Source organism: Thermobia domestica, chromosome 9 (genome assembly GCF_964235325.1).
Source record: "Thermobia domestica chromosome 9, izTheDome1.hap1.1, whole genome shotgun sequence".
NCBI classification, from domain to species: domain Eukaryota; kingdom Metazoa; phylum Arthropoda; class Insecta; order Zygentoma; family Lepismatidae; genus Thermobia; species Thermobia domestica.
Window position 1 is genome coordinate 68,204,303 of NC_137462.1, and position 24,886 is coordinate 68,229,188.

General features: G+C 36.5%; 1 protein-coding gene and 1 non-coding gene across 2 annotated transcripts in view; both read left to right on the forward strand.

The window, feature by feature from the left end:
- Positions 1–24,886, forward strand: part of LOC145694715 (phospholipid-transporting ATPase ABCA3-like) — a 142,578-nt gene that overhangs the window by 19,040 nt on the left and 98,652 nt on the right. The window contains exon 2 of the mRNA XM_081771245.1: positions 23,335–23,735. Within this exon, the coding sequence (XP_081627371.1) occupies positions 23,423–23,735 (313 nt within the window). The 5' untranslated portion in view covers positions 23,335–23,422. The remainder of the gene's footprint in view (positions 1–23,334; positions 23,736–24,886) is intronic.
- Positions 9,436–9,540, forward strand: LOC145661238 (U6atac minor spliceosomal RNA). The gene has a single exon (XR_014126893.1). It is a non-coding gene; the product is annotated as a U6atac minor spliceosomal RNA (small nuclear RNA).

Below are 24,886 nucleotides of genomic sequence, written 5' to 3' on the forward strand. Positions count from 1 at the left end.
CACTGAATGTATTGATTTGGAGCTGTCAAAATCTTCCAGGTGCTTGCAATCAGTACATATGATTTTCCTGAGGCTGTCCTCATCTTCCAAAAACAGCAAGTGGCACTATATTTTGTTATATAAATAAACAAATCAAATTGTATCTATGAATGTATTTGCAAGCCTACAACATAAAGTTCGTAAGGCGAAAGGGGAAAATGCACATCGAGATTTCCCGTTCCGTCTTACAGTAAGATGAAAAGTGATAACAGGTTTTATATGCAAATTTCATTGCTAGAGGTCATAAGGCGAAACGGGAAAAGGTGAACATTGTTCCATTCTGAGAAATTCACTTCACAGGAAAGAAACATTCGTTTCCGAAAAATATATTGTAGTTACTCATCCGAAATGTAACGCTAAAAAAATAACGCAAACTAGGTACGTTACTTAAAAATTTGTAACGCGTTACCGTTACAGTTACTTTGGAAAAAATGTAACGCGTTACTAGGAAACGTTACTTAAAAAGTAACGCGTTACTTGCGTTACGTTACTTCCCAAGACTGAGTGTGAAGTTATGTGTGAAGTTATGTGTGTTAAGTAAGTGAAGTAATGACAATGCATAAATCAACCCAATGAACAACTAACTACTACATAAACTACAGGAGAAATGCAGCAAAAGTATCACTTAATACAATTTAAATTACGGCTGAGGAAAATGAAATGAAATATTTGAGTTTTACGTCCGACGGTTATGCCGGCTAGGCTAAACAAGACGGTGATGATAAAAAATGAAGGAAATGGTGAAATGAAAAAAGTGGGAGGAAAGGGGAGAACCCCGAGAAAACTTACGCACACGGTGTTTGTCCACCAAAATGTTCACTAGGCGAAATCTGGGATCGAATCAAGGACTCCTTGCACCAGGGGTGAATCCTTTACCACTTAGCCACCGTGGCGGATTTTGCTGTTTCTCCATTTTTACTACTTACTCAAATAGTACACGGATAAAAATGTATATGTACTTGGTAAAATGTACTGAAAGTTCTTTGCAAGAGGACACTATGTCTGTAGAAAGTATTTTAATTCTTCCCTCACCCTTCGGCATTATCCTTGTCGATTTTTGGGCCAGCTGACATGCCTGTTTTCGCACGGTAAGAATAAGGTAATGCAAAAGAATTCAAAGATCTGAAAGGAATGCAATTTACCATACAGCTAAATCATTGGGTTGCCTACCTCAGAGGTATATGGTTTACTGACATCCTTTGATTCCCAATCTCCCCTCGAATTAAAAGTAAAAAAGAAAAGCTTTGTACGCGATTAGATCTGGTCTAGATCTGTGTACAAAATTGATGGCTCTAGGCGACTCCTTTCTATGTAAAAATCTAATAACTAGGCTTCGGATTTTTAGGTCCCAAAAATTCAAATTAGGATTTTAAAAAGTGCATTTTAGGATTTTATAGGTTTTTAAAAACACAGTTTAGGATTTTTAGCGTTATATTACTGAAAACGGAATATTACTACACTTTAAACACTTTGTTAGCTATTTCATACTTAAATGGTAACCTTAATTTAGTAAGCTTTATGCTAACCAATCTTCTGCGTAATAAAAATAATAAAACTCTTCTTACCTTGGACTTTTTTTTTGATAGCTGAAATATAGTTTAACATATGTATGGCCTGTCGTACTATAGTAGTAGTAGTAGTAGTTTTTTGTCAGTTTTCTTATATTTGAAATTTTATACAACACCACAAATATCACTTCACTTTTCTAACGATACTGAGGAAATACGAATGTTCAAATATTGTTTTCCCGGCACTTTTCATGTTTTCTATAGCGCAAAAAGTGGTCACTACACTCTCTGTAATGGCACTGAACAACGAAATATTTGGCAAGATTTTCTGTTGTGAACTTTTTCCTTCGTCTGACAAAATTCTCTTGAATGCAGAAAAACTGCGTTCCACATCACACGATGTAAGAGACGCATATTTCATACTGGCTAATACCTCGGGATATCATAGCAAATTTTCTTGGACATTGTCTTCACGAAGAATTTGACCCACTAGTTGTATCTGTGAGAAATCAGGACTGCGTTTTAAAACCGCCTCCAATTGTCCGCAATTTTTGTTCCAACTTCCCCAGGCACTTTTTTCTCTTTCACTTCTTGAAGAATTTGAAGAATTTGACTTCTTCTCCAATTCAGTGATGGCTTGAGGCAGATGAGAAAAGTTGGCTTTAATGTAACTTAGTTGTTGTATACAGCAAACTGTGGCTTCAGTGCTTTTTTTGCAGGCGTGTTTGAAGCGGCTTCAATCTCGTCGAGCGAATCGATGACCTGAACAATGCTTTCAAAATTACGTGCATAGTACAGTGCTGCTGAGAGCCACGTTCCCCAACGGGACACAACGGGCTGTGGTGGCAGTGGTGTGTTTGGAAGCATATCCTTGAAGTTAGCCACTCTGTTAGGAGCTTTCAAGAAAACCTTCTTTACAGATGAAATTATGTCGTTGACGATTGGGTGTAATTCTCGAATGATTTCTGCTACACGATGGAGTCCGTGTGCTAAACAGGTGACGTGCAACATGCGAGGATGGAAAGCCTTTAGGCATTCACCCATTTTCAACATATACGCTGCACTGTCTGTAACCAACAATCTCAGTCTATCCTTTTCTTCATTTGGACAAAGCAATTGTAAAGCTTCCTTAACAGCGATGGCCAACGTCGAATGGTTTGTTTTGGGCAGTTCCTTACATAGAATAACCTGAGGGAGTCCCGGCTCTTCACAGTCAAGTTTTTCCACGATTACACTTGCAATGTATCTGCCGCAGCTATCCGTTGTTTCATCCACACTTAGCCATATGAGGTTGTCACCAATGTCCTCTCGAATTTCTTCAATTGTCTTTTCATACAGCAAGGGCAAATCATTTTTTCGAAGAGTTGATTCATCGGGAACTTTCTGTATGCAAAAATCTTCCAGAAACTTTTTAAAAATTGGATTTTGAAGCGATGAAAACGGAATGTTGACTGAAGTGAGGGCTTTACAAAGTTCTAATTTAAGATTAGGTTCGTCTTCTCCGGACTTGAAACCGAGGAACGGTTGCTTGTTTCTCTGTTCCCTCTTCTCTCTGCCATCAGTTGTGAAGTTGTCCGATATTATCCATTCTCAAATTAGAGCACTTTTGGATGATTTTTGTTTCGGCATGATCTTTTCTTTTCAATTTCAATCTTCAATGTTAAGAGAACTCGTACAAATTTGATATGATCCAAATGCAATCCCAATAAACACACTTCCTTCTCCTTTCTTACAAGGTTAGAACACTGACACAATGTTTATTGCTGACAGGGAGAAGAGGTCAACGCCATCAGCTTGAACTTTCTATCGAATGACCGTGCACTAGAGACCTGCACGAGCCGAATTTTTCGGCCCGAGCCCAATCCGGCCCGACCGCACCTAGGCCCGGCCCAGCCCGGTCCCGAAAAGTTTTGGAGATTTTCGGCCCGAGCCCGGCCCGGCCCGATAAGTTTTTCAAAATTCTTGGCTCAAGCCCGGCCCGGGCCCGATAAATTTTAAAAGTTTTGGCCCGACCCAGGCCCGATAATTTTTTTAAATATTAGCTCGAGCCCCAAACTTTCTCAAAATTTAGTACTAAATTTGACCTAAAACTCAGAAACATTTTCTAAACTCTGGTTCACAACCTGACGCTTGCCTCCCCAATGGTACCATTGCCTCCTAGAACTTTGCCTGTTATCGAGAGAACAAAAACTCCATTCCCTGTAACAAAAATCTAACTTAATTGATTTTTAGCATAAAGTGAAGATGGCAATATTGTTTAGCAACAGGCAAAACATTCCCACCCCTTCTTGTTATATTTTGAGTTCAGTGAAGGTCAATGTCAGAGCTCAATTTACCGCATAATGCCTGCAATCCTGTATAGTGAAAGTGGAGCCGCTAAGCAACACAAACTGTAAATAGCTATTGCATCCTTTGTAACATTTGTCACGGACACACTTCTTCAACGTTTGGCTTTATTCCAATTATCGTTTAACGAAAGTCAATAATTATTAAAGAATTGCAATTGATGGGCCCCAGCCCAGCCCGACCTGAAGAGAAATCAGTGTCAGCCAGCCCAAGCCCGGCCCGGCCCAAAGAAATAACAGTGTCGGCCCATTCGAGCCCGGCCCGGCCCAAAGAAATAGCAGAGTCGGCCCGCCCAAGCCCGGCCCGTGCAGGTCTCTACCGTGCACCTGTTGTTGCTAAAAATAAACTTGCTGCCCCGCTTATTCACAATCGCAGCAGCAAATTACAAAGAAACATGCTGTGTGAAGGAAACCTTGTTATTGCATTGTTGAAAACTGGTTGACTACGTGTTTGAAAGTATTTTTCAAGTTAAAAATAACTATAAAGAATCATTTAGGACGTTATAGGTTCTAAAAGCTAATTTAGGATTTTTTAGGTCCTAACTTCCCAATTAGGACATTTTAGGTCCTATAAAACTAATATAGTTCTACTTATAGCAACTTGAAATGTAAAGAAAACACGAATTTTTTGCATTCTCTGTACAGGAATAAAATAGGTTCGAACCTAAGAATCCGGAGCCTACTAATAACATACAAAGACACACACACACACACACACACACACACACACATATATATATATATATATATATATATATATATATATATATATATATATATATATATATATATATATATATATATATAATTAGGTACTAGCTGAACCTGCGCCATCCACACAGCGCATCATTCACATATGAACATGAATCTCCTTGTCATTCCTCACAACATATGTGCACTCATGTCCAAAATGATTGTCGCATATCTATAGCTGTCTTCTTGTAAGAATATAATTTGATAATAATTTTGCACGGTATTTTTAATACTTCGGGAAATGTACATTTGTGGTAAATTTCATAGGAAAAGAATTATAAATACTAAAATTAAGTGAGTAAAACCAAATGTTCTTAGTAAAATTAAGTGAGTAAAACCAAGAAAATTTTATTGTTCTTATTTTCTGCTCTTTTGACATGAAATTTGCCACATACACGTCTTTGCCGATTATACACATACAAACATTATGAGAAATACCGGGCGAATTCTTTATCAAATTATATTCCTACAACAACATATTTATAGACATGCGACAATAATTTTAGACATGAGTGTACATGTCCCTTTACAGATACAAATTAAAGACGTCTTGATTTTAAAAAATCGGCAATGGGTACCATAAAGGGGAGTTTTTTCGATTATTTTTTCAATATCTCGCACCGTTTGCAAGATTTGAGCTCACTTGCGATTAGAGTTTCTAATTTATGTACGATCAGTGTTTTCTTTCTTCTTGCATGCAATGTGTATTAAGCAAATTAATTACATACAATTAACTATAATGTCTGTGACATACGGTATCCATTGGGCAAAACACTCCAAACAATAAAGATTCATTTTAGACTGGAAAAATAGTTATCCTTCGTTTTTCAATACATTTGGCCATGAAACAAATGCCTAAGAGATATACTGCCCCAGTATACAATTATGAGGTGTTGGAATACATCGTAGGATATGATGCTTTTTTTTAAATTTCAACACCTTCAATGTACCCCTAAAAATGTAATAAAGAAATACCGGCAAGGTTTTTCTAAATATTCAATTAGAACTGACCAATCTACACAAAATTTGCAATCGATCAGTGAAAACGGCATCTTTCTAGAGCCTATGGTTCCCGAGAATTCACTGTCGAAAAGATTGGCCACAAACATATGAACCTAGTATTTTAATATTTAGACTAGCTGAATCTGCGCTCTTTACACAGCGCATCATTCATATATGAGCATGGATCTTCGTGTCTTCCTCATAACATCTGTACATATCCCTTTACAGACACAAGTAAAAGACGTCTTGATAAAATACGGCAAGGCGTACCATAAAGGGGAGATTTTTCTCAATATCTCGCACCGTTTGCAAGATTGAGCCTACTTTTGGTTGGAGTTTCTAATTAATGTATGATTAGTGTTTTCTTTCTTCTTGCATGCAGTATGTAATAAGCAAATACATTACATACAAAATTAATTATAATGCCAGTGATATATGGTGTTCATTGGGCAAAGCACTCCAGACAATAAAGATTCAACTTAGACTGGAGAAATGGTTATCCTTCGTTTTCCATCATCATTTGGCAATGAAACAAACGCCTGAGAGATATGCAACCCCTGAATACAATTATGTGCTGTTGAAATGTATAGTGCGTAGGATTATGATGTTTTAGTTTTTCTTTTAATTTCAACACTTCCAGTGTATCCGTAAAAATGTAATAAAGAAATAATGGCCATGTTTTTTTAAATATTCAGTTAGAACTGGACAATCTACGCAAAATTTGTAATCGATCAGTGAAAACGTTATCTTTCTAGAGCATGTAGTTTCCGAGATCTAATTGTCGAAAGGATTGGCCACAAACATATAAACGTCCACAAACGTATAATTTAAAAGAACTCTAAAGATGGCAGCACAATTGATTTGCATTGATTTTGGAGAAGGCTTATTAAAATACAAAGGCTTTGAACAATAATTATAAAATATAAACTTCATTAAAAAAGGTGTATTTAAATAATTTATTTATAAAGTACACATACTTTAAAATATTTGTCTTTGTTAAACGTGAAATCACAAATAACCGTAAATCAAATGGTTGAAATCATAAGTTAGAGGTTGGACCTGTTCTGTAAACATTCCACCTAGGGAGGTCCCTAGATTTGACAAAGCTAATTGGGATAACTACAGACTTCATCTCACTTCTAAGCTTGAACATCTCGAGTCACCAAATACTGAGGATGAACTATACTCGAGGCTGGGTGTTATCACCTCTTCTATTCATACAGCATCTGCTGAGAATATACCTACCTCGCAAGCACATCCATAGCGTCCTCGATTACCACCTTAGTACCTTCACATGATCAGACGTTCTCGACAATTTTACCGAGATTACGTACGTTCAAAGAACGAAGAGGCTCTACGCTATCACGCTCTACTCCAACGTACGGTTCGTAACTACTTCGAAACTGGGTCAAAACGTGCAATACACTGGACACAACTTCACATCCTACCAAATACTGGAAGAGATTTATGCATTGACTGGCAAACTCACTCGAACACCTTATCCTCTCATTGAAGGGAATCATCCACTCACCTCAGATAGTGCCAAAGCTGATGCCTTTGCGAATCATCTCCAAACCATCTTCACATTATTTCCTCGTGAAAGATCTGAACGACGCCATACTGCATATACGTTTAATGTTGATTCTCCTCATCTTCAACCTAGTACAGAGCATACCTTTCCAGCTCATCACGAACTTACCACACCTATCACAGTTCCAAAAAATCGTGAAGTCACAGCTCGCAAACGTAACACTGCTCCAGGCATGGACCTTATCACCTACCGTCACATTAAAGAGAGTCCTTTTTGTTTACTGCTCCTGTTAGCCCATATCTTCACTTTCATTTTACGTACCGATATCATTCCCGCGACTGGAAAACCTCCAAGACTAATGTTTCTAAAAACTAACAAGCCAGCTACCTCTGTATCATCTTACCGTCCAATCCATTTAATCACTGTTTTCTGCAAAATTCTTGAAAGCATTCTTGTAAACAGACTTCATCCACATTTCTCTCGCCATTGTATCATCCCACTCCATCAAGAAGGTTTTCGTCCTCGCATTGGTGTTCATGACCAGCTCTTACGCCTCACCAATCTCATTACGAATCACTTCAACCGCTCATAGCATTCATGCTTACTTCTATTCCACCTTGAGAAAGCTTTCGATAAGATATTGGCATCTTGCGCTATTCTTTAAGCTTTTGTCCTGTAAACTACCAATGTGCTACATTCGATTCATATTCAATTTTCTATTATGTCGCATTACATATATATCTATAAACAACTCCTTATCACATCCTGTCTTTATTCATTCCGGCGTTCCACAGGGCTCAGCTTTATCTCCACTCCTGTATCCGCTCTTCGTTTCCGATATTTCTCCATTTCTTTCAAATGTACATCTCTTCCAGTTTGCAGACGACACAGCCTTTCTTGCTCTCGGCAAAACGATCCATCAATTGAACACAGCACTCCAATCTGCCATCGATATCTTTGTTAGTTGGTACTCGAAATGGCGATTACGCCTAAATTCTCAGAAGACTCAAGCAATAGTTTTTCTTGACCCTAAGAGACGGTCCCGCGTCCATAGAAACCCAACATGCCTGCACCTATCTGTTCTTGATACTCCCATCAAACCTACCAAACATGTTAAATACCTAGGTGTTACATTTGATACTCACCTCACATGGCGACCTAACTTAGCTCAGATTATCACTAAAGCCTATAATAGACTGAATCTTCTTCACCGACTCATAGGCACAACCTGGGGCCTACAAGCAGATTCCATTCTCACAACATATAAGGTGTTCCTAGACCCGTCCTCACCTATGGGTTTACAGCTTGGGTTGCTGCACATTCAATCTTTTACAACAAGCTCAAGATCCTAGAACGACACGCTCTGCGTATTGCATATCGTATCAAACTACCCAGCCCTACACAAGATCTGTATGATCGCATCTCCTTTCCTCACATCCTTTATCATATCGAAAAACTTCAACTTTCCTACATCACCAATAGACTGGCTTAGAAGCATCCCCTTTCCCGTGATATTCTACACAGTGATATCGACTACACTCCACAACATCCTGTCCGCCACCCGCCACTCTCCCTCCTCTTTACTTTATATCGTTATTCACTCCCACCAAATCATCCTGATGAAGACATCGCATCAGCCTTTGCCATTCATTCAGATTCGCACTATGTCGTACCATCATACGCACAGTAATCCATCTCTTCTAACAGAGCTCATTGCGTCTCTCATCATAATCCTGAGCAGCCCCAGGATCAGAAGATAATATGCATTCGTCTAACTAACCCTTCCCTTTACTGTGTTGTGGCGTTCGGTGCACCTCACCCTCATCTCCTTCTCATGACCCACCCTAATGATTATGGCTAAAGGCCATAATGTCTGCTATGGTACTTGAATGATATATAATTTAAGATCAATAAAGTTTATATAAATTATTAAATCACTTACACCATCTCTGCTGCCTTCTTTCCATATTAATATTTCTTCTCTTCCTGAGAAAAGAGCGTAAGCCTTGTAAGGGGCTAGCATGCCTTCAGCATGATAGCATTGTAAAATAAATAAATAAATAAATAAAAGCGTTTTTATAGGAGCGGTATTTGCTGTGATGTATAAAGACCCAATACACGGAACAACATAGCGCCCTGCAATAACACAGCAAACACGTGGATACCACGGTCGCTCCTTTTAAGGTATTCAGTAGTCTAGTTGAAACACATAAGCCTACTGAGCAGGTAACCTAGGTTCGATTCCCATCAAATTTTTGTGTTGTATGAAAGGAGAGACGGTTAGCACTCCCCTAGACAAGGATAGAATTACAACACATATATGGTTAAAGCACTGCTGTACTGACAGCACATAACCACATTTAAACATTGATATTACCTGACCAGCAACAGTTGCTGGCTCAGACATTAGTGGTACAGAACAAATAATGTAATCAAAACAACCCGTCAATCATGCCAACCCATAAATTTTTAAAACAAAAACTCATCGAGTCAAGGGCCACGGCCCGATACTCGAATCAAAACCTAGTGGTAGAGTGTACACCTCTGGTGCTAGGGGTCCCGGGTTCGATCCCAGCCCCCGCCAAGTGAACTTTGTGGTGGACAAACACCGTGTGCGTGGGTTTTCCCGGGGTTCTCCCGTTTCCTCCCACTTTTTTCATTCCACCATTTCATTCATTACTCATCATCACCGTCTCCTTTAGCCTAACCGGAATAACCGTGGGACGTAAAACTCAAAGATTTCATTTCATTTCGAATCAAAACCTGAAAAATAACCGTGACCGTTTTTATTGCTTAGAGAATATTTTAATAGATAGATAAGGATTAAGTATACAGAAGCCGTCATCATTTTATGTTTAGAGATCGTTGTATTCAATCGTGTTATCGGTAGGCTACACGTGCAGTGACAGTAAACTCAGAACTGATTTTTTTTTACTTAAAAGATAAGTTTTCTATGCAATTAAATAAATTATGCATTAGATGTACTTAAAATACCCATAGAAGTATCACAAATAACATCCCTTTTTGTTTCTTTTATTTAATTAATAAATTTTCTAACTTCCAGTTGACTAATTTATGTTGGTATTGTGAACAAATAATAACTTTAATAATAGAGAAGAAAGAGGGGTAGTGGTGATGGATTAGTAATCCCCCTAATGGTAGCAATTCCAGGCCATCTCAGTTTCTGGTGTCCCTGGGACAATTAAGAGTTTTCCTATACACATCGATGTTTAAAGACTTCGTAAAATAGTTTCATTAAGTCCAGGCCCGTATTTATATATTCTTCGCCCCTGTGCTCTAAATTATTTGCCGGCCCCTGCACAAAATTTGCCGCCCTCCCGGAAACGACCAATGTTAGAATTAAATTCACAGTTTTGGGGATCACTGAGATGAATAGTGACACTGGTTATACTCCACTCCCCAGAGAGGGAGCGAGATTTTACAAGTAATCGAAAACGATAAATATTAGTGTTGAATTCATAGTTTTCGAGATCGCTGAGTTTAACGGTATCAGTTTTTATGATATTCAAGTTTATCCTCACCCCTTGGGATGAGGGGTGGGAGAGGATGATTTAAAAAAAATAATCAGATAAGCTAGCTAATTACGTAGGTAGTAACTACTGTAATTAGAGCGAATTAAACTTATGAGCATGTTTTCTGGCGCTTGCGATGGACTCTGCGGGTTGCTAGTTTTAAATATTACTTTATTGTGAATCTTTAAAAAAAATCCAAAATTTTGCAACCCCCTAAATTCTGCCGCCCTGTGCTCAAGCACAGAATAGCACTTACCTAAATACGGGCCTGATTATGTCATTTGTAACGTATTAGACAAAACAAAAAAAGTAAATGTGTCTGATCAATCCTTTTTTTCCTCATTTCAAAACTTGCTAGTTCTTTATAATAATTATGAACAGCATTAAGAAATGTTTTACGACTATGGTCAATGCTTGAGGTAGTCAGGTATGCGAGAAACAGCTATACATGACATTAAATATTTAGTTTAGAGCGTTAACCTCTGGTGCATGGGGTCCTTGGTTCGATCCCAGCTCGCGCCAAGTAAATTTTGTGGTGGATAGCACCGTGTGTGTGGGTTTTCTCGGGGTTCTCCCTTTTCCTTCCACTTCTTTATTCCACCATTTCCTTCATCTCTCATATTCACCGTCTCCTTTAGCCTAACCGGCATAAGCGTGGGACGTATAACTTAAAGGTTTCATTAAATATTTAGTTTAACATTTCACGTTTATGTTTTATAGCTTTAAGAAGGTAGATAAACGGAAGGAAATAACGTAAAAGTTGAAAGATAAACAGAAGAGGGGGAAACGGCAGAACTCAGAAGAAAAATCACCAACACAATGATACTTCGAACTAAGTAGTTAACGCTGGGATTAAATACACCAGAGGGATGTTCGATTACTGAACTACCTTTTCCTCCAACTTTTAATCCAATATAGCCACACTTGACCATATTCTGTCTTACTAGGGAAGGTCGCGAGATGTTACTCTGACTTCATGTCGATACTATGCTCAATTGACTCGTTTTTACATAGGGCTTATGAAACGATTACGTAAACGGAGAAATCTTCAATCGGAAGTGTGTGTTCGAATTACGAGCGTTCAAAGTTCAAATTTGAACAGATTTTGCGAATAGTTTGAAGTTACCACTTTTTGAGATAGTCGCTTCATTTTTTGGTATCAGTGGAGGATTGGTTCCCCAACACAGTGGTGAGTAAAAAAACATACGCAGTTTGCAAGATAAGGGCACTTATTGGGGAGGAGGTGAAGGGTAATGGCGTCTTACAACTTGCAAATTGTCTCCTGTTTGGCACACAGTATTGATAAGCTAATAAAATGTATTTGCTACCCTTATTCGACATATTATCATTCAAATATCACTTTCCTATGTGGCCACCTTCAAACTGAACAATGGCGTTTGTCTCCGAAACGCTTTGCTAGGCTTGCAAAATTCGATGAAGAATGTCATGGCATTCATAATTAATCTCGTGATAATTTATATTGTGATGTTCTTTCCCTTCTGTAGATAGGAGTGAGACCAAAGTTTCTTAACAGGTTCTGTCACCAATGTGTTGTTCTGTCACCCAGATCAACTGTCCAACAAGAATTTTGCAGCCCTGGGGCTAGAGATGCAAAAAAGCCGGCTTTTTTGAATCGATGTTTTTTTTTACACATAAAAAGCCGGCTTTTTTGAAAAAAAAAACGAGAATTTTGGAAATTTTGGCTTTTTTCATTTTCATGATTTTTCTATCTAAATAGCTTTCTTATAGTATATTCTATACTTAGATAAGAATTCCATGACCTAAATGCCATATTTCGCTCTAAAATTCACCATCAAGATGGATGGAGCACATGTTTTACGAATTAAAGCTAACATGAAGAATGTAGTATTTGAGGGCAATTTTAGGGGCTATTTAACTTTATTTTAACTTTTGAGTTTCGATATTTTTTCTTCTCGATATCATTTCAGTTTGTCGTCTGTTTCATTTCTAAGAGCTTAGTACTCTAGCTTCTAACGCAGAAGTTAAACTTACGTTTTTCTATATATCCGTCAAAGCGTACGTTTTTCAATATATGCGTCTAACCGTACTTCCACATTTCTGTTATACTGTAGCTGTGCAATAATTTTCCGGATACAATCTTGAATACTAATTTATACAAATAATCAGTAGCGGATTTAGAAACGTACTTTGGGACGGGTTTCTCTGATTGTTTCATTTTCTAAAATCTCCTAATTTTATTTGGGAGGAGCTTGAAGTTTATGAGTACAGGCATAACTAATACTGTATTTCGTTTCGTTTATATATTTAGCGATAATCTTCCGGATACAACCTTGAAGATCATTTTATACTGAGAATCAGTGGCGGATTTAGAAAAGTATTTTGGGAGGGTTTTTTTCTTACTAATGTTTAGTTTTTCTAAACATTCGTAATTTTTATTTGACGGCAGCTTAAAGTTTATGAGTAAAGGCATTTCTAATAAATATTTCGTTTGTTTTAGACATTCCGTAATTTTGGGGAACAGGCTTCAGTCCGAAAGACCGCCCCCCCCTAACCCTCGTAAAACCGTCACTGCTGGTAATTAGTAATAACAACGATTAAAAAAAAACAATAAGAAATGAAGTCAGCCAACTCACAGTACACGCACTATTTCTATTTCATAGATGGAATGAAGAAAAGTTTTGTCAGAATGGTCGAATGCTGAGTTGAATTCCGGACTTCTCGATAGAAGCGCAAAAGCTCCAGTCAATCGTGTTTGTTGTGCAGTTGTATTTATCTTAACTTAAATATATTCCGTAGTCCTTTTTTTGTGTGTGTGTTGGTGGGGTGGGGAGAGTTCCATAATGATATGAAGGGTGTGAACCAAGAACATGGTAACTAACAAATTTTCAATTGCTGAGTTACGCAGCATCAGATAGGCAGCAACGCATACCGCTTCGTTTAATCCCTCATGTATAGACTTATGTGAAAAATCAGCTTTCCGACTTTCAAAATGGATTGTGCAGCAGAAAATTTCTAATTTCTTAAAATAGTAAAATTATGGGTTACCATGTTCTTATCTCACACCCTTCATGTTCAATCCCTCTTGTTAAAAATACAGAAAACTTGAGGACTGAATAAACCGTGATGGTGCTTATATAAAACTGTAGAATTTCAAGAATATACAAAACCAAAAGCTCTAGGTGTGCAGCCTTTAAGTGTATCATATAAATCTAAATATTTTTCTTATGTTTTATTTTAATTTTATTTTGTTCCAAAAAGAGGGTATGGAATATTTTGAAGTAAAAATACTACATAGAATTTTGCTACTTATTTGAGTATTTTTTTAAAAGAAGTATTTACTTTTAGGGTTGGCTGGTTTACACCAGCTGTTTTTCTTCTTTTTTTAAAATAAACAACTGGTTTAAACCGAAAAAAAATAAAAGGTACGAAAAATGCGAATCGTGCGAACTTCATGGTGATGTTTCCATACATCAAACCATCTGCATTAGTTTTATTTCCTTTTCACCTTTTAATCAAGGTGTCTCATGTTCAATTCTCGGTCGAACCACAACCCTTCTTTCATGCGTAAACAAAGTAGCGGTTCGGATGTCACTTTAAGCGAAAGTCTTCTCCTTGATAACCTCGGTATTACGTAAGGATGTTAAGCCTGAACATACGAAACGAAACTAAATTGTATATTTCTACATGCCTGAATGCCTGTTGTTTTATAAAGAAGCCAAGGTTGCTTAAATATACTGATATAAATTGACAAAATTTATCGATTGCCTACGTAGCTTCCAACATTAGCTTGGATTGTACTTTCAATGATATGTACGCACTAAATTTGTAATTTAATACCTCAGTTTTAGCGTACTGATTATGATACGTCGACCTTTAAATTTTACATGCAAAGCAATAACAGGATTTTTTCCGTTATTGTTTTACATTTAGAGTAATGACGGGATTTTCCCGATTGCTAGGACGGGAGTTTCTCAATTTAAAAAATTTACTGACCGGACTTCTTTAAGCTTATGTGACCTCTTCCAGCATAACCCCGTTGTTGCATAATAACACCAAGGCGAAACAAACTTATTTCTGTCAATATGTAATATAAATACATAAAGCAAAATATCTAAACCCAAAAAAACCTGGTTTAAACCAAAAAAGCCTAGTTTAAACTCCCCCCAAAAAACGGGTTTTTGGCATTTTCAAAAACAACCATGGCTCTTGCCAACCCTGCTTACTTTTGTATGTAGGAGGTTAAAAAAAATCTTATTATATACATTGGTTAATCCTTTGGAATTCATAATGTAAATATGATGAGAAGTAAAACTGTTTGAAATATCTTTTCGAAATTCATGGTTTATTTTCGAGGTTTTATATTATTATCGGCATCAACCACTAATTAAATGACTTTTTGTGTTGTAGAGAAGCGAAACAAAACTGGTTTATCAATTTAAAGCAGAATTTTCAAAAAAGCCCAAAATTTCCCAAGCAAAAAAGCGAAGCAGAAAAAAACCGAGTTTTCTTCCAAAAAAGCCGGTTTTTTTCCGAGCCCTTGCATCTCTACCTGGGGCGCACAGCACAGTATCATATGTGGAAAATAAAAATCAGTTTATTGTAAAAATGAAGTCCAAATAAATTATCCACCACTGGCTGGCACTGACAGTGAATACAAATGTCAGTTTACACCACCGGCATTTCATTTGTAGTTAATCGCGTGAAATTCGTGCTTCAAACTAATCGCGTTGCGCCAGAGCAGTTGACTGCGGAACTATCCTGAGCGGTACTGCGAACCCTGTCGGGCTATGCTTATGCATTGCAGTAGACGGTGTTTCAATACATCATCGCTTGCCATGTTTCTTAGTTTTCAGCGAGTTGAAATACCGATTATGGGAAAATATTGGCCAAACTCCAGGGAATATTTGAAGATATTCAGTGACAAAATAGGCCGAAAAATTAAAAAAAAAAAAAATAATTAGCGGGAATGTACGCTCAAAGCTGTGAAAAAGGTGGCTTTTATGCTGGAGAAAACCGATGTTTGCATACATTGTTGTTAGCCGATTTTTGTTTTTTGGCCACATTTGGCCGATTATCATAAAATGTTCCCTGACGTTTGGTCACTATTTTCCAATAATCAACATTAAAATCCGTTGACAGATTATTTTTAAAAAATGCTAGCGATGAGATACTGAAACACAATCTTTCACAGAGGCCGACTGGGTTCGGAGTCGCGTTCACGTTAGTCCCGCGGCCAAGCGTTTCGGAGACAAATGTCATTGTTCAATTTGAAGGTGGCCACATAGGAAAGTGACATTTGAATGACAATACAATCGAATAGGGGTGGCAAATACATTTTATCAGCCTATCGACGCGGTGTGCCAAATAGAAGGCAATTTACAAGTTGTAAAACCACTACCCTTCACCTCCTCTATAAGTGTCATTATCTTGCAAAATGCGTACGTTGTGACCTCATTGCTGTACTGGGCATCCAAGAGAAACCCCGATACCAAAAATGAAGCATGTATCTAAAAAATAGTTACTTCAAACTTTATGCAAAATCTGTTGAATTTTGAAGTTTGAACGCTCGTAATTTGAACACGCTTCCGATCGAAGATTTCTCCGTTTGCATAATTGTTTCATATGTAAAAACGAGTCGATTGAGCATAGTATCAATATGAGGTCAGAGTGACACCTTGCAACCTTCCCTAGTTAGTTTCTCTTTAACATTATAACTTCATTGGTTTAATTGTATTTGTTTCTTTCCAGTGTTGAGATGTTTGTCCCAATGAACAATTAAAAACTATAAACTACGTGTGAACATTTGTCAGGGATAGTATGCTGCAGATCCAGGGGGTGCCCATAAGGGAAGAAATTGACTTCAATTGCGTCATTAAAGTTTTTGGGGATGATTTTTTACAGAAGAGGAAATGGTTTATGGATTAGCTGGCAGTTGATGAAGTAATAACTGAACCTTTAAGAAAACTTGAAGTTGATGTTTACCTTAAGATCCCTGACTCACTGACTGCTCAATTATTAGATCGCTTTTCAAACCAATTCTTGGCCTTAATGACCCAAATGGCTTTCTTTTCCCATGATGGACTTTAAAAAACTGAATGAAAGTCTCCAGTAAAAAATGATACAAGAATGTGTCATTTCTACCAATTTGATAGTAAAGAAACAGTAGCTGAGCTAGAAATATTTTCATTCGTATACAAAGCCTCACACCATAACATAGACATTTCTGATTTATTACCCAAACCAAAAAAGTCTAAGATTTTCAAGCAAGAGAAGAACAATAGTAGTAAATTAGATTCAGAAGATGCTCAAGAAGAAGATTTAGATGGAGAAGAAATTGATGATGAAAGGAAGACAGCATGGAAGCAATTGTGAAGCTCTTGATTAAATGAAGCATATTAAACCATACAGGTGTTTCCAGTAGCTCTCGGTTCTGTTTTGACTCTGTAATAAGCTGTTCAGCTGAGAGAACCATGACTCGGATCAAAATTGTAAAAAATCGGCTCAGAACAAGCATGGGGTACATTTGGTTACACAAGTTATTAACTTTAAGGATTTTCAGTACAGCAAAATTAAACTACCGCTAATGTTAGAGTTTTTCTGTAATATCTTCAAAACAAATAGGCCTAAAAATATTCGAAAAGCAAAAACGTAGTGAACTAGACAATACTATTTTGAATGTGATACCTTTATCACAATTCACCTATCTGCTTTTGATATGCCGCTATTTACAGAACCCGCAAAAGATGCTAAATCTATCTATAGTTGCAAATCGAAAGAAGATAGATGAGTTGTGATAGCGGTATCACATGTAAAATCGTATTGTCTAGTTCACTACGTTTCTGGTTTTCGAATATTTTTATTTGTTTTGAAGATATTAGAGAAAAACTCTAAAATTAGCGATAGTTTAATTTTGCTGTAGTGAAAACCCTTAAGTGGCAAGACTGAAATTTTAAATAAATTATCGTATGAGGACATTATTGATCAGTTTTCCTTAACCAGTATACTTTATAAACAAAGACAAAGGCTGCTGGTAAAACGTCAGATTCATTAAGTTCAGTGTTTTTGTTATTCACTTTTAGTTGTGTAACTTTATGTAATTTTTACAGCTAACAATTTCTGAAATTATGCATTTTTTCCCGTATCTTTCAAAAAATATCTTACTTTTTATTATGCAGCCTTGCGTTTTGTTATTGGCTGTCAAAATAAGTATAACAATATGCCTAAATAAAGACATACACACTAATTGTTTGCTAAGCAAAACCATATATTTTCATTAAATATTAAATGGGTGTGTTCCAGTTTCACCAACTAACTCTTTGGCTTCATCAGACATTATTAGATACAGGATAACTGTACAATGTTACATATATATACAGAATAATTTTAACATAAACATACATGAAAAAAATAAATCAGTAAAATGTTGATTATAAGTGAATATCGAAGTGTATAGGGAATGTTAGGTCAGTTAAATAGTAAAATAAAAATAATTTTTAATTAAGTGTAACTGCTCTGAGGAATTATTCTGATAAAAATTTAAAAGTTTAAAGTCAAGGACGAACAACAAAAATTCTTTTTCAGGATAGTCGAGCATCATAGAAATGTCGTTACGAAGCGAACAAAAGAAAGGATTCCATCATTCAAAGTTGATTAATATAACACATGCTTTGCCTATCATACTACCTATTAACATTAGTGCCTAGTTTTAGTATTATTTTGTTTGTAATTTCTAATTTTAAAAATAAAAGTAATTAACATTGAAAAATTGTATTTTTGCCTACTTTTACAAAACTGATCAAAGTGTGCAACCTCTAAATATTATTCAATTTTCTTGAACTTTGTTATATAGTAGTATGTAACTTCGTACCCCTGATTGTATGACATATAATATGCTATTTCAGCTTATGTAGGGGACCAATGCAAAAAATATACCGGAAGAAGCAAATGCATTTTTTGCTTCTTGTAATAAATGGACGACATCTGTTGCGATATATAATACCAAGCTGTATTACGAAATACTGCACTCACTGTAATTACATCTTCCTTACACAACACATAGTATAGTGGTTTCTCATCTTATCTAAGCATCTTAGAGCTGCTAAATGTATTTATACAACAGCAATAGTTCTGTTAAACTATTCGTTTAAGTTAGTTCCTTTCCAAGAAATTTGTGCGGATAATGATATTGTAAAGTGACGTGGACAAGAATTCAATTTTAACCATTTTTACTATGATGACTAAACAAACCTAAATAATGCCCCCCCCCTTTTTTTTAAGCAATATAGTTTGATGCGCGAGTCTGAATGCAGTGCTATATTGGTTTGATGAGCGCGGTTCTTCCCACATTACATTCACAAAAGAGTCTTTCGAGGTCAGCGTTCAATTAAGCGATATTGTTCAAAATCTTTTAGATTAGTTTTGTTTTCTACAATTTACATGTTAGTAATGAAGCATATGTACGCTAAGAGACAACTAAATGGGGAGAGCTAGGCGCAGACAATATTACAGTAAAATACGAGTATATATACGAGTAAATATTACAGTAAAATCATAAAAACGATCCCAGGCCTGAACCTCATTTATGTTGAAAATTTGATCAAGATCGGTCAGGTGATTCAGGAGATTTAGTCACAAACATAGTGATTTTCAATTATATATATATATATATATATATATATATATATATATATATATATATATATATATATATATATATATAAACTTAACTCTGAACCACCTGACCGATCTCGATCAAATTTTCAACTTACATGGCATTCGGGCCTGAGATTATTTTTATTATTGCTTTCCCCGCAACATGAGGAGAGGAGAGGGATGTCTAAAAATAACCGAAAATGACCAATATCAAAGAGGTTTTAGTAATAGTAAAAACGGAACATATTGCTATTTTTCCTTAATTTAACCCAGTGAAATCGGGATGCGTCTTGGATTCGAGGACTTCTTAAATTCGAGTAATTATCGAGAAATTCTTAATTAAAGATATTATTAACATGTTATTAAAGCTACTTTGCTAGCCATAAATTTTGTATCATATTCAATCATTCAGACAACAATAGTATCCTGCGCTTGCGCAGGGCGTGCGGGTTTGCTAGTATATATAAAGCTACATCAATTGACTCACTGACATAAAATAATGTGTACTTCCTGTTGACGTGGAAAGTTTAAATTTGGCATGATTGTAGCTTTTCAGCACTAACCAGCAGAACAATTGCCAAAATTAAATACTTTTAAGTTTTAGGGGGTCTAAAGGAGGGATGAAGAAATTTCCCATAGCTATTATTTAGATGGACGATTTTTTTTTTTTTTTTATCTATAATCTCATATTTTAGGTACTTGAAATTGGAATAACAACTTGAAATTCGGTATGCTTATACGTTATCGTTACCTAAGTAAATCACCAATAATGAAAATTTCCAACTTTAGAGTAGGTTTACGGGCAATTGATAGATCTTTCCCATATTATTTATATAGGACATCTACACCACAAAATTGTTGGATACGTCCTACGGATAGGGCTACGATGATTGAAAACGAAATTTACACGAATTTCATACTGATTTGTGTGTCCACTCAATAAGGTAAACCATCCAACCTTCAAGTAAATTCTAAAAACTCACGAATGTCAGTGCCGATTAAAGTAGTTTAAGAAAATACTGTATTGACCACGAAAATAACAAAAAGAATTAGTCGGACTCCAATGTTGAAGTCATACTAGATGAAACTTGATTTTGAGCTTAGTGTCCCTATTAGCAGCAAGGCTATATGAGATGCAGACCTAAAGCTTAACGTATTATCGGAACTACATGAGCTCTAGCCGGGAATTGAATCCGGGTCTTCTACGCCAAAGGTGCATGCGCTAATTGCTTAGCTACGAGGGAGCTCAGCTATTTAAACCCACAGGCACATTTGAACTGATATATTTTGAGAATTCTGGTGTTCCCCTCACAGATGAGGAAATGAAGCCCGTTTTCTATGGATGTTTTAGCACCTATAAAGATGTTTTATGCCAAAATAGACATATACTTGCGTTGAACAACTTCAATGCTCAATGCTGTTAAGTACACCTTTGCTCTGAGAAAACGAAAGAGAGAGAAATTAAGAGAAAGAAAGAACATGTGTGTAGGATGTATGTGTGATGGATGGCTAGGTTTGTAGCACGTATATGAGTGAAATTCACCCATATTCAGTGCGAAAAATATTCAATTTGCATACTAATTACAAAAGTAATTGATTGGCAACTGTATGTAAAACAGCACGAATGGCGTGTAACTAAAATGACTCATCATTATGTCAGGTAATTAATAACATTTCAATATTTTACTTAACGGCTACCATTTTAAGATTTTACTCCAAAGTGCGATGGAATTGAAGTAGCACGAGGCTTGTGTCAAAATTTACTACAATTCAAGTACACAGATTCACAGAGACATTCCGGCTTATGCAAAGTCGTTTGGATGTATGATTAGCATCATACTAAAACACTGACTACTGAAGGAGACTTATGATACAATTTTTTTTATGTTTAAATGACACAATTTTATTTATTTATTTATTTATTTATTTTTTACTATCCAAGAATTTGAAAGTCTGGCTAAAACTTACTTTCTAGACTCTAGAGTTTAAGTTTTAGATAACACATATGAGTTAAGAAAGGTAACCCTGTCAAATTTCGTCTTACAAGGGTTACAAAGATATCAGAATGAGTCAATCAGCTAGTCAGTGTTATTTTACTTTCGTTTTCAATATTGTATTTTTATAGTAATGGATGGAGTTCTACAACTGTTTTAAATGTGAAAGAAAACTAACTTATCATTACTACCATAAAAATATGGTTTTACACGTTGTATAGATTTCCCTTATCTTGTGTTAAACTAAAATAGACGATCAGAGAATCTGTATTGCTTGTTGTATTAAATTATATTAAAATATTCTAGGAAAGCTCTCTCAATTTCTGATGGGTCGTTGAAGATATATGCGGTCTGCCGTTGTAATCCTGGTATATGACAATCTTATTAACCTGTTCCAGTCGTTTCTTTTGAATTGTTATCTGCACGCGCGCTAGTTGTCGACAGTACAGGGTTATCGTTCTGCCTGGATGCACAATGCCCTTCGAATCCCACCAAACGCACAGCATAACTTTCTTGGGAGTAGGGATGACCACAAAGTTCCGGTTCCGGAGGAACCGGTTCTTCGAGATCCGGTTTTCAGAACCAGTTCCAGACCTGGATCCGAAAATCCGGTTCCGGAACCTGATCTTCTAGAACCGAATCCGTCCAGAGCCGGAAACCGGTTTCACTAGGAACCGTTCCGGCCATCCTTACTTATGAGTCAGTGCGGGTTTTACACTTCAACCACTTATTGCACATTGTTGTCGTAGCTTATCTACTTTTCATCACTCGTGATCAACTGGTTTAAAAATGTCTCCAGTTCGTTATGTTTCAGTAGAGATTCGCAGATAAAAGTTCAACCAAGTAAATGTTTCTGACCTAGATTATGAAGCACCCAAACATCGAGCTTCTTTGTAGTCAGCTTTTCCCAAGTGGTATAGCACTTTTTGATTATGGATATTTAAGTCACTGGTGATGTCATGATTGCATGCATATATGCCGGTCTTGCTCGACTTTTGCCAGAACATCATGCACTTTTGCTGTGATAGTCACCCACTGTGAGAAGCATCTTGAACATCGTTTTTTTTTTTTCTAAAGAGTGAAAGTGACTGAACCATCTTTTGGCTGGTGTTTTTCATAACGTATCCCTAGTAACAAAATCGGTTGGCCCAACGTTGAAGATGCAAAATACCAACGGTGCCCCAACGTCTGGTTTGGCTACTTTGGCACCATTTCCCAACCAAAAGAGCTGTTACCCGATATTTAGCCAACGCTAAAGTAGCGTATTTCTTAATTGCGAAAACAGTCAATTGTAGTATTGTTGCGTGAAGATCAGGAGAATAGTTGGTTGGCCAACCAACCAACATAAGTTTTTCCGCTGTAGGCTCGCACCGACCATCACCCACCATTTTTACCAAATCCCACTCAATCCTCAACGGTGGGCCAACCAACTTTGCTACTAGGGATATTGCCCATAAACAGCACAATTTTCTTCACGGTCCTGCGGAGTACTTGCGTCTTTATCGAAATAAAACTGTAAAATGCAGATGAATTTTGCGGAAAGTTCGCTTATCTTAACAGTGCAATACCTTAAGTCTGATTATAAGGATTTCAACACTTTTTTTGTACAACTCTTAGTTTTAACTGTCAGCTGTCAATTGACATTAGACCTAACCCGATGCGACTCATACTCTGAGATACTAACGCCATCTCGTGCGCAACAGGCTCAATACCTTTTAGACGACTTGATGTATAGAAAGGTACTCGAAAAGATACAGTTTTCAATATTTAAAAAAGAGAATTATTTGATTTTCATTGAATTGATTTTAAAAATAAATTGTATGGCTTGATTTCGATTTAAGGTTTGTGTACTTTTGAAATTGTTGCCTACATAGTTAGATGTATGGGAAGTATCAAATATCAAAGTATCAAACTGCCAAATTACGTTAATAAAATATGTAACATAATAAATTATGTATACGTAGTTAATAATGTATATAATGTATGTATTTCTAGGTAAAGCAAGGCCGTATTTCATCATCAAATCCAAAGAAAAATATGATGAACTTGTAATAAATTATAAAACCAGTAACTTTATCCAGAAATGGCTGGAATTTTGAGAAAGTTTGTAGTTATTTTCTGGAAAGACCTACTAATTCGAAGAAGACATTGGTTTTCAAACCTGATTGACATTTTAATTGCTATTGGGCTATTTCTCCTTTTGGCTGTCCCCAAAAAAGATGACATTGTTTATCATAAAGATACAATAGTTAGACCTGCTGCTACAGAAGAAGACTTAATGAAAGCATTGGAAGAACATTTAGAATTTATGTACGTTCCAAACAACAGCTTTACTAATGAATTGATGCATCGCGTCACATCAAGATTGCAAGAGTATTCCTTCATAAATACTACAGGTAAGTCAAATCTTTTAAGAAAAAGAAAATGTTGGAATGGATAGTCACATTTACGTAATTAGTTATTTGAGGGTCCAGTCCATCAGAATCTTAAAGAATTTTGTAGGATGTGTTTTTGCTTTTGTCTACTTTTTTATTTTGAGTTTGTGTGTGTGTGTGTGTGTGTGTGTGTGTGTGTGTGTGTGTGTGTGTGTGTGTGTGTGTGTGTGTGTGTGTGTGTGTGTGTGTGTGTGTGTGTATTTGTGGATCTAGGAGCTCCGCATAAGGTCTCCCAATAGACTAACAAATAGAGCTAGAATTTGTAACCTAATAAGTAATAACATTATGAAAACGTGGGTAGTGGCCGCAATCCTTGCAATGTAAATCAGCCTGGGGCGGAGGAAGACTTTATGTGTATTTAGGACTGTGTGTAATTTTATTCCTCATGACGTTCCGGTTAATCGTTTTAATAATTTGCGTCTATTGCAGCCCTTGGCAGTGCCTGTTTCAAGATTTGGTTTCCAGGTGAGATGTTTATAAAATGTAATGCCCAAGTAGATTACAATTGGGCGTGCTTGTATGGAAGTGTCGTTAGCGTTAAGTATGAGGCAGTTAGAATTGTGGCGGACTTGTCAGATTTTCTTCAGTGAAATAAAAAACAATTACCTGGGTTTTTGTGATATTGGGTTGTCAGTTGCCATTTATTACGCCACCGAAGGAAACTGTTACAGAAATAATTGCAGTCTGAAGAATTGTGTTGATGGATTGGATACTTAAGCCTAAAGCGAGAAAAGTAGTATCATCTGCGTATTGAAAGAAGTAGACTCGATCACGAAGTAGCGGTATCGGCAACAAAGAGCAAGTAAAGCAGTGGTGAAAGAGATGATCTTTCAGGCACTCCTGAAAGAAGGAAAATAAGATGTGAGAAACAGTTGTTCATTGAAACATATGAGAGACGGCCTACAAAGAAATTGTAGATCAGACGGATATAGATGGCAGGAATTTATAGGTAAATGCAGAAGTGTCATACTTTGTCAAGTGCTTTCTCAAGATCAAATATAAGACAAAATATGATGGTTTAATAAACTTATAGTGTTGTGTAACTATTGTAGTTAAGCGAAGTAGTTAACCATTTATTGAATAACATAGGCGAAATCTTGATTAATAAATCG